At 39.1% G+C, this 11,024-nt stretch overlaps 1 protein-coding gene across 1 annotated transcript in view; it reads right to left on the bottom strand.

The window, feature by feature from the left end:
- Positions 1 to 5,179: 5,179 nt before the first annotated feature.
- The window catches only part of si:dkey-18a10.3 (heat shock factor protein 1), a 38,374-nt gene continuing 32,529 nt past the window's right edge, over positions 5,180 to 11,024 (bottom strand). The window contains exons 12-13 of the mRNA XM_039766226.1: positions 9,533 to 9,578; positions 5,180 to 7,377 (exon numbers count right to left, since the gene is read on the bottom strand). Coding sequence (XP_039622160.1) covers positions 7,187 to 7,377; positions 9,533 to 9,578 — 237 coding nt within the window. The 3' untranslated portion in view covers positions 5,180 to 7,186. The remainder of the gene's footprint in view (positions 7,378 to 9,532; positions 9,579 to 11,024) is intronic.

The raw sequence follows: 11,024 nt of genomic DNA, 5'->3' as shown, positions 1-11,024 counted from the left end.
AGCATATTGCCATACTGTATATGGTTAGCACGGAGCCTTGCGGTTGCAAGAGACTGGATTTGGATCCTGTGTCTGGTCACTGTCCATATAGGTTTTTCTCTGTGCTCTCCAGTTCTTTTGTTTAACTGGTGAAACTAAACTGGTCTGGTATGAGTATGTGTGTGAATGTGCCCAGTGATGGATTGGCACCCTTTGCAGGGCGGGTTTCTGTCTGCACCCAAATCTGCTTAGACTCTAGCTCCTGCAAAATGTAATTGGACAAAGTGGACTGAGAAAACATACAGACAGATGTGAAAGGCATTACATTGCTGTGAACAATGGATAGATGTGAAAGGCACTATATAGTCATAGTAAATAGATGTTAAAGGCATGGCACTGCTATCTTAGATAGTTGTGAAAGGCACTACACTGCTGTGATATATAGATGTGAAATGCACTATATAGCTACAGTGCATCCAGAAAATATTCACAGCGCATCACGTTTTCCACATTTTGTTATGTTACAGCCTTATTCCAAAATGGATTAAATTAATTTTTTTCCTCAGAATTCTACAAACAACACCCCATAAAGACAATGTGAAAAAAGTTTAGTTGAGGTTTTTGCAAATTTATTAAAAATAAAAAAACTGAGAAAGCACATGTACACAAGTATTCACAGCTTTTGCCATGAAGCTCAAAATTGAGCTAAGGTGCATCCTGTTTCCCCTGATCATCCTTGATGTTTCTGCAGCTTAATTGGAGTCCATCTGTGGTAAATTCAGTTGATTGGTCATGATTTGGAAAGGCACACACCTGTCTATATAAGTTCACACAGATGACAGTTCATGTCAGAGCACAAACCAAGCATGAAGTCAAAGGAATTGTCCGTAGACCTCCGAGACAGGATTGCCTCAAGGCACAAATCTGGAGAAGGTTACAGAAAAATTTCTGCTGCTTTGAAGGTCCCAATGAGCACAGTGGCCTCCATCATCCGTAAGTGGAAGAAGTTCAAAACCACCAGGACTCTTCCTAGAGCTGGCCAGCCATGTAAACTGAGCGATCAGGGGAGAAGGGCCTTGGTCAGGGAGGTGATCAAGAACCCGATGGTCACTCTGTCAGAGCTCCAGAGGTCCTCTGTGGAGAGAGGAGAACCTTCCAGAAGGACAACCATCTCTGCAGCAATCCACCAATCAGGCCTGTATGGTAGAGTGGCCAGACGGAAGCCACTCCTTAGTAAAAGGCACATGGCAGCCCGCTTGGAGTTTGCCAAAAGGCACCTGAAGGACTCTCAGACCATGAGAAACAGAATTCTCTGGTCTGATGAGACAAAGCATGAACTCTTTGGTGTGAATGCCAGGCGTCACGTTTGGAGGAAACCAGGCACCGCTCATCACCAGGCCAATACCATCCCTACAGTGAAGCATAGTGGTGGCAGCATCATGCTGTGGGGATGCTTTTCAGCGGCAGAAACTGGGAGACTAGTCAGGATAAAGGGAAAGATGACTGCAGCAATGTACAGAGACATCCTGGAGGAAAACCTGCTCCAGATCGCTCTTGACCTCAGACTGGGGCGAAGGTTCATCTTTCAGCAGGACAACGAACCTAAGCACACAGCCAAGATATCAAAGGAGTGGCTTCAGGACAACTCTGTGAATGTCCTTGAGTGGTCCAGCCAGAGTCTAGACTTGAATCTGATTGAACATCTCTGGAGAAATCTTAAAATGGCTGTGCACCGACGCTTCCCATCCAACCTGATGGAGCTTGAGAGGTTCTGCAAAGAGGAATGGGCGAAACTGGCCAAGGATAGGTGTGCCAAGCTTGTGGCATCATATTCAAAAAGACTTGAGGCTGTAATTGCTGCCAAAGGTGCATCGACAAAGTATTGAGCAAAGGCTGTGAATACTTAAGTACATGTGATTTCTCAGTTTTTTTATTTTTAATAAATTTGCAAAAACTTCAAGTAAACTTTTTTCACGTTGTCATTATGGGGTGTTGTGTGTAGAATTCTGAGGAAAAAAATTTAATCCATTTTGGAATAAGGCTGTAACATAACAAAATGTGGAAAAAGTGATGCGCTGTGAATACTTTCCGGATGCCCTGTATAGTAAATAGATGTTAAAGGCATGGCGCTGCTATCTTAGATAGTTGTGAAAGGCACTACATTGCTGATAGATTATTGCCTTAAAGTGCTGCCCGGTCTGCCACATTCAAATTATTTAACCAGTGCTGAAATCCAGTCATTCAACAAATTAAATAGTAACAGACTTAAAGGCACGTCAAAGGCTAAAAAGTGGATGGCAACCGAATCCTAGAAAAAGACAAATATTTGTCAGAGCTAGTCCAGATGGCCACTCAGCCTTTTGACAAACATTTGCACCATGCACAAACCATGAGAAACTGTAAAGCTCCAGCCATATACCTTAAAGGATTTGAATAGCACTATATGAGGTTAAAAAGGTCCTGGGGCGTCACAAACTGCTAGATTTTTCAGGCCATAAAGAAGCACCTCAAGAACAAGGCTGTTGACCACGTTGACTCCTGTCCTTTAATGAAGAACAATCTTCTTAACCGCTGAAAGCAAGACGATAAGCCATATTCAAGAGCAGCCTGCTAAGGCCCCTTTGCTTCATTCAGTAAACAGTGCCCCCCCACGCCCGAGGTTGCCTTTTAAAGCTCCCCTCTCAGTCTTATCAGTAGTAACACTGTGTTCAGCTTAATAAGCAAATCCACCACCGAGATGCTGTGCACAAGATGAGAACTGCACTCTTTGTATATGTGATGTTGCACAAGTGAGATAGGACAGAGCAGCATGTTTACATGGAACTGAGCACAGTTAATATTTTGTCAATTCTTTGCTAAGCTGGGGGCTAAAAAACATTTATTTCTTTCAATTTGATTAATGTAGTGTTGGGTGTAAACCTTACTGTTTTTCAGCTTCTTTTCTGACCCTCACCACAAAATAAATGCATTGAAGTCACAAAGCCGTACATAAAAGCAACCCAAGGTACTTTATACTGTAAATTCTGCGTCACAGTAGAAGGTCCGGAAGATCTAAATGGGCATAAGGTTGTGTACATTACAGCAAATGTAATGGGGACCGAAAATTATGCTCACAAATGAAGAAAAATGAAGAGTTAAGGACCACACAAATACATTTGATTCCAGAATGTTAAGGTTCTTTTACCGTTATTTTATTTTGTTGCTGTGGATTTGTAACCTCTTGAATTTTGTAATAATTGTATAATGTCTTCAATGAACAAGTTTAAACTGGGTGCGTAAAAGAAGAAGTGTGTGGATGCGAAGCTGTGCAGATACATTTCTGACTTACACTGAATGAGAAGCAACACAAGCACACAAACTGGTTTGGAGGCACCGTGACTGCATGCAAGGTTAACAACAATACACCTCGCTATCTGCTTCTCAGTGGTTTTAGAACTGCTATTTTTGAGTGGGCCACTTGTGAAGGGGCATGAGGAGATTGGAATTTAGATCTTACTATAAGCCTCAGTGATAAGAGAGCAATAAAAGTCAGATAAAGAGCCAACTAGAAAGAAAAAAAAAGCTGATCAAAGAGAAGGGAGAAGTCAAACTGATCGTTTGTGTAACTACAAATTAAGTGGCCACTGAGAAACTACAAATGTAGCCCTATTAGGTTGTTAGCGCTGCACTGCTGCATTTCTATTTTGCTTTTGTCTATGGAACTAGCTATTTGATAATATCCATCCATTTTCCAACCCGTTGAATCCGAACACAGGGTCACGGGGGTCTTCTGGAGCCAATCCCAGCCAACACAGGGCGCAAGGCAGGAACCAACCCACTGCAGGACACCCACACCCACACACCAGGGACAATTTAGAATCACCAATCCACCTAACCTGCATGTCTTTGGACAGTGGGAGGAAACCCATGCAGACACGGGGAGAAAATGCAAACTCCACGCAGGGAGGACCCGGGAAGTGAACCCGGGTCTCCTAACTGCGAGGCAGCAGTGCCACCACTGCGCCGCCCTGATAATAATATTTAAATATTAAAACTGCATTTTTTTTGCTTTATTCTATCGCCGGTGCTGGGAAACTGAGCTCTTTTCTCAGGTAGGTTAATTGAGAGAAGAGTTCTAAGAGAGAAGCTACCATGACAGTCGTATCAGGGTTAAGTCTTATAGTAGTGACCTATAGTCCTGAATTCATGCACATGGCAACTGCTGTTAAATATAAGAATAAGCTAACAGGGGTTGCAACAGAGGTGTAGTGTATCGTTATAGTCTACAGGAAAATAATGCCTAGCAAGGGGAAATATGTTTTATGGAGAGGTTTCCTCAAAATCCTCCCCCAAGATCACATATTTGGCATTGCAGGACAGTGAGCAGGAGCACTTAATCATACTGTATAGTGAGATAAAACAGAATATCAAGGTGTAATGAATATCTGAAAGGTGTCCAAGTTTGGGGACCTAAAGGTCATACCTCTGCTTCTTGAGGGTAATGCCGTCATCTGATCTCTGACACGCAGCAGTAGTTCAAGGACATGCTTAAGATGAGAATCAACATTTCATGATTTGGATTAGTGATCTTCTGCAAAATTGTGACTTTCTATATGCAGGTATGGGGAGTAGCTGTCTCAGAAGGACGCATTTAAGTACATTGGTGTCTTATTCATGAGAGGGGATCATAAGATCAATTAACCAATCAACTAGAACATCTTTCCTTATCTATGCACACACACTAAGTTGTGAACAAATCAATGAGATTGTAGGTATATGTCAATACAATGAAGTTCTTGCGTACAGTTACTTGGTCTGGTCAACATGACAGAACAGGCAGCAGCTGAAGTGGCTTAGTTATCTATGGAGGACAAAAAAAGCACCTGCCACAGCTGGCTACGAGAGAACCTTGAAATTACCAAGTATGAGCTCGGGGTACCAAAGTCTGATCTACTCTGCTTGGCCGTTTAGGTGAACAGATTTGTAAGAATGTCTATCCCACTGTAATGTACAGAAGATAGAGGGAACAATTTCTGCGTATGTAAAGTGTTCAAAGCGTCTAACCGTTACTAGGCCAAAGGTAGAAAATTAAGGGCACTCTAAACATTTTCCTAAGTTTATTTTCACTTTTCACACTCGCATTTCATAATAAACCACAGCCCAGTGATTTAATGATATCTTGTGAAACATTCCCATTTTATATAAATAAAACGTACTATCATTAGTTTGGAGTATTTTTTTATTTCAACATTCTACTAAAACTAACAAAGGCAACTGGAGAGGAAAAGCTGGTGCATGAAAAAATACATTAACAATTTACTCCAAGAAAAAAAAAAAGTTTAAATCTCTGGCTATTTTGTGACCCCTTTAAGCAACACACGCCTCAAATAAATACAACTCACATGGATAAACTGCTGATGAAACTTGTCCTGCTTGTTATCTTAAACACACAGACGCCATTTTCAGTTTTATTGGCTGGGTGTATGTTGGAGTATGCCCTGATGTGACATGGTGCCCAATTCACAGTTGGTTCACACTTTGCACAAATGCTGTCAGGATTGACACCCACTCCCTACAACTCTTCATTGGATGAGTAGGTTAGAAGATGGATGGATGAGTTTTTTAGTTTTTATATAATTTACTTATGTGAGATAGCGTGATCAATGGGCCTTAAAGCCAAAGACTGGTGGTGTATTTCTCACCACTGATGCACACATCAGTTTAGAAAGGTATTTAAAACACCCAAGTACCCCAGTTGTAAAGATATACACAGAAAAACTCTAATGTATCCCTATACCTGTAAATTGCCTTGGGATGATGCTCATTATATAGCAGGGATATATAAAATAAAGGTGGACTGTTTCCTTGCAGTCTAAACCCACTCTTATAAAGTAGCTAAACTATTTTATCTTCACATGTTCTTTTTAGTACACTGCAATTAAATGTGAATGGATTGGGTACCTAGTTCATTAGCTGTAGCAAGATATCATTGCTTTCTACAAAAAATGTCTCCCTTTCTTTTACCAAAACATTAGAAAAATGGACTTAATATTAGGCTGTGTCATTGTGCATCAACACAAGGAAAAAAAGTAAAGATTGTACTCTTTCTGAAAAAAACGAAGGTTAAATGCACAACATTTCATCCTTATAGTCTTCTTCAGGTTTGAATTATACATTTCCCCAGCACTAAGTGACGAGACCAGCTAACCTTTTAATCTTTCCTTTCATCTTATCTAATGGCTGCATTTCGCACTTTATCTGGTCTTTCACTCTTCTTCCTTGATTTGTTTCCTCCTTCCCCTTCAGTGTCTGTCGCCTACTTTTGTTTTTCCTTTTCACTCCCAGACCTGAAGAAACCCGCACAACTGAAATGTTGCGTCTCAGGCCTTCTTTTCTACCTTTTTGTCTATGTGGAAATAACCTTCACTTATTTGTCTTCTTCCAGAAAACAGCAAGGCAGCATATCCAGTGTAAGTACTGTCTACATATGCATATTCTTTCCACCTTCTTCACTCTCATCTTTTAGTCTCTCACAGGAATTCTTGTTTTGCCCCTGTGTGACAGGTACTGTCACAGCTGGGAATACGGAGTCCTGAATGAATCTCAGAGGGGCAACACAAAATACAAAAAGGATACCCCCAAATCCACGATACCCCTTTGTAATTAGCCAGGACTAGAATGACTACTCTTACAAAAAACAAATTTACATTACAAAACCAGACTACAAGCTAAAATGCTACTTCAGTATTGGCTGGAAAGAGAGGCTTTAGCATATCTAGAACTCACTTTACACAGCAGTTGTATAAGAACACTTGAAAAGGTAGACTCCACATCTTAAGAAAACAGTATCCACATTTTAAACACACAAAATCCACATCCACAGAAATGTCCCTCTACCACACATACAAGTACTTCAGAAGGGGGTTTTAACACTGGTGTGACCAAAGTAAACCATCCCGCCCATGTCTGTAAAGAACTTGAAGTCAAAATCCAGTCATTAAACAATGAATCACAATTCAGTGTATTGACTTCTACTTCCAAACTACCATCTGTAATTGGTCCATCCTTTAAAAACAGTCAGGTGCAGACTAAAGGGTAACATGTCTAAGTGAAATAATAGCATAGTGTTTCTCGGCCTGTCGCTGCTCAGGCATCCTGACAATAGTCCTGTCTCAGATTCACCAGGCGTTGGTGAACTCTAGAGCTCTCCCAGCACTTTGCATGATTTCTAACTTAAGGGAAATCCATTTTTGGTGCCAAGTGTGTCCAAGGGCATCTGTGGAGTGTAAACATCAATGCTAGATGCTTCTTGTGCCAGCTCCAGAAGTGTGGGCAGGATGTCACTGGCATCTTCATCTTCATCCTCAACGTCTGCCTGCATGGACAGGTCTGCATACTGTGCCACGTCAGTGTGGCTTTCTGGAAAGGGAACAGAAAGGAGTTAAAAAGAACAGAAGGAGAATGGAAATGTGAGTTGATTTAGGATTTGGCAGACCAGACCATACTGCTCAAGACCACAGTTCTGGCAGTTGCATTCAAAGTCATTATACAATATTTGGCAAAAGTATTATCTCTAATGCCGATGAATAACAAATCCTACACTAAATAAAAGTTTTGTTCTCTGCGTTTTTATTTTAAAGCACTGAAACTCAAAATTATTATTTTTTATATTACCTTGTTTTACATTATAAAAAAGTAAATAAGGTGTTTGCACAAGCATTCAATCCCTGTGTTAAGGAAGCAGGAAGTTTACGCAAGTGAAAAACAATTTCTTAACAAGGAGACAATTGCCTTTAAATTGGTGCTTGCCAGTGAAGCATTAAAATAACTACCACATCTTCTGGGTAAAAAAAAACACAGCTATGGTATCTTTATTCAGGTTGTGAATGTCAAGCACAGCTGTGAAAAAGATGACTAAAGTACATTCCAAGGAAGTTAGAAATCAAAAAATACAAATGCACAAATTAGAAAAACAGCACAAAACCATATCTCATCATTTAGGTATTCTACTGGCCACCACTCGTTTAGTTATCAGGGAGTGGAAGGTATGTCAAACCACCAAGATGCTGCCAGGAAAAGTTCATCTCTCTAAACTTTCAGCACAAACAAAAAGTACACTTGTTAGAGAAGTCACCTGGGGTAACAGTTAGTATGATGTAGCTACAGAGTTGGTAGCTGTGACTAGAAAAAAAGGTGCAACTGTTAACCAAGTCTAGATCACTGAATAACAAGGGTCTGTATTGAGGGGCGACACAAAATAAACCTTTACTGGAAAAGAACCAAAAAGCACGAGAGAATTTCAGTTTCACTGTGGGAAAAATGTTGTAAACAGATGAGACCAAAACAGAGCTTTTGCCCAAGTTTTAAAGAAATGGGTGTTATGCAAATGTAATACTAGTCACATCTCAAACAACTACACATCAACTTCAGTGAAATGTAGTGGTGGCTGTTTTTTTCTCAGCAGGAACTAGGCAGCTGTCTAAAACTGAAGGAAGAAAACGTGGTGGAATATACAAGAAAATACTGAAAGATGGCCTATTTCAGTCTGCTAAAACACCAAACCTTAGGTGTTCTTCTGAAAGACGACATTTCTATCTCAAAAACAAGGCCAAATTAGCCTTACAGTAAGTGACTCATAGACAAAAAGGTGAACATCCTACACTGGGTCAGTTACAGCCAACTACCATAAACAACCTGGAGTAAACCTCCTGGAAGAAGTGGCCAGAATCCTTCCTGAATATTGTGCAAAACCGGTTCAAAAACATATATTACAGCCACAAAAGATAGCTCTATGAAATCTCAAAGTGTGGGGACAGAATACTTATGCAAACACCATATTTCCTTTTTTATTTTTAATATATTCTTTTGATATATAACAATATCACATTGTAAAACTAACTTTGAGCTCTATGGCTTTGAAATAAAAACACAGAACAAAACGTTTGTGTAGGATTTATCATGTGGTAAAATTAGATCATTGATCAAGGGCCTAACACTTCTTTCAAGACACTGTATTTCATTAAACATCAATCACCATTTTCTAATCTCTTTATGCAGTTTCAAGGTCATGGTCAGCCAATGCCAATCCTAGCAGTGGTGGGTGAAATGTAAAAACAACATTACCATCTTGCCAGCCCACCTAAGAGCACTTTCACACCGAGCCAATTTAAAGTTGACCATTAACCCAACCTGCACTTCTTTGAGATAAAGGGAGGAAAACTGAACAACTCAGAGCAAAAGCCAAATTTTGTGCAGCCATTGTCTAGGTTAGGATTTGAGCCTAGGCCTCTGAAACTCAGAGGCAGCAATGCTAAATAATGTGAACCGTGTCACCATCAGAACAATAAACAGCACTTATGTAACTGAGCATGAAGACTCCCATTGCTTACCAAGTGCATGATGTCCATAATCCTTTCATTTTTTCACCAACAACCCATTCTGCTCTTACAAAATGCTCCTCATGATATTTTGCATTAAACAGCCACTTTAGGATGCTTTGATTCAAAATGAACAAGTTCATGCACTTTATGTATGCACTTGTAACTGATATTAATCTCTTTAAAGTCACACATACCATGAGATCTCTGTTTGATAGAATAGCCATGTTCCTTTTGTAGTTCCTGATTTAAGGTAAAACAGGAAATAGAATATATAAATCATTATCAGAATATTACAGATCTGTTAATGTAAATCATGATGAAATTAGCTATTCAAAGTATAACATAAAAAACAAGGCCCAGTATTAAAACATTGTAGTTGAATGTTATTAACCAATATTGTATCCACATGCTTTCTCGTTGGGCATAAGAAAAAAAAAAAAAACACCCTGAAATCTGAAGACTCTGTTCTATGTATTCCTTGTTGAGTTTTTTCCACATTAGCAAAAAATAATGTAATCCTGCCTGGTGCCAAAATAATCGAGCAGATGAGATTCTGTACTTTGGCAATCATAACTACACACATGTCACCTTTTTCACAGGACAGTCCATCCTGCTGGCACATAAAAGCAGATGAAATTTTTATTGGGAAAAATATACAGGCAATTAATGCAGGCCACAGTAAGAAATTTTTGCTTAAAGACAAAACTGGAAAATTAATATGTCAGCTGTATTTTAAATTAACTGCATCATTTATAACCGTTTGTCCTGAATTTACCCCATGCAATACTGTTAGCCAGATACTGAAGAGTTTTCTATAAAAGTATAATTTTTCCCATCTGCTCACATGTGTACAGTGTAGACTTGTCACCCACTGTTCCTGCCTTTTGGTGTTTCTTGAAGGCGGGCAACAATCATGAACATTCTGCATTGTACTAATAAAAGAAACTGTACTTAAAGTATGGATATTATTCAGAATTTTGACAGATAATGTAGAATTAACCCTTTAAACTCAGACTGATTTTGTCCATTTTGTGTTACTTTGATTTAATGGACTATAACTTCATCATCCTTCATTCAATATTAATTTTACAGTTCTCCTATTTAGAAATATTTATACCTGGAGAATTATGTTGTACACATATGTTATAGTAGAATAAGTTGCAAAATTCAATAGCATCTTTACAAAATGCAGTTTGAATGTTATTCTTATTTCTACAGGAGCTGAAATATGCTTCAAAACACTAAAAAAGTATAAGTGAATGTGTCAGGAGCACCCAGAAAAAAAACTGTTATGAAATATTCACAAATACATGTCTAGTTTTACTATTTTGAAGCAGTACTAAAACCAAGATATTTTTTCTCTGCTTTTACCATTTTAAATATATACCCACTGCATACATATACATTATTGAAATCCCCTGACCAATCTAACATTTTGAAGGGCAGATCTTAATATATATAGTTAGTAAAGACATTACACTGTGTATTCAAATTACATTACTAAAGATTCAAAAATGTATTCATAAAAAAACCCAAAACAAATACAGAACAAATGTGGAAAACATAGGCAGTGAAAGGAGGTGTGATTTGAAAGTTGAAACACTCCTGTTAATTAGTAGATAGTCTGTCCATCAGACTGTACACAAATGAATTGGGACATTCAAGAAGGCCATGAGAGGGAGGCTG

Source organism: Polypterus senegalus, chromosome 10 (assembly GCF_016835505.1).
Source record: "Polypterus senegalus isolate Bchr_013 chromosome 10, ASM1683550v1, whole genome shotgun sequence".
In the NCBI taxonomy this organism is placed as follows: Eukaryota; Metazoa; Chordata; class Cladistia; order Polypteriformes; family Polypteridae; genus Polypterus; species Polypterus senegalus.
Note: the sequence above shows the minus strand (reverse complement) of the source record. Positions and strands in the feature narration are given on the sequence as shown.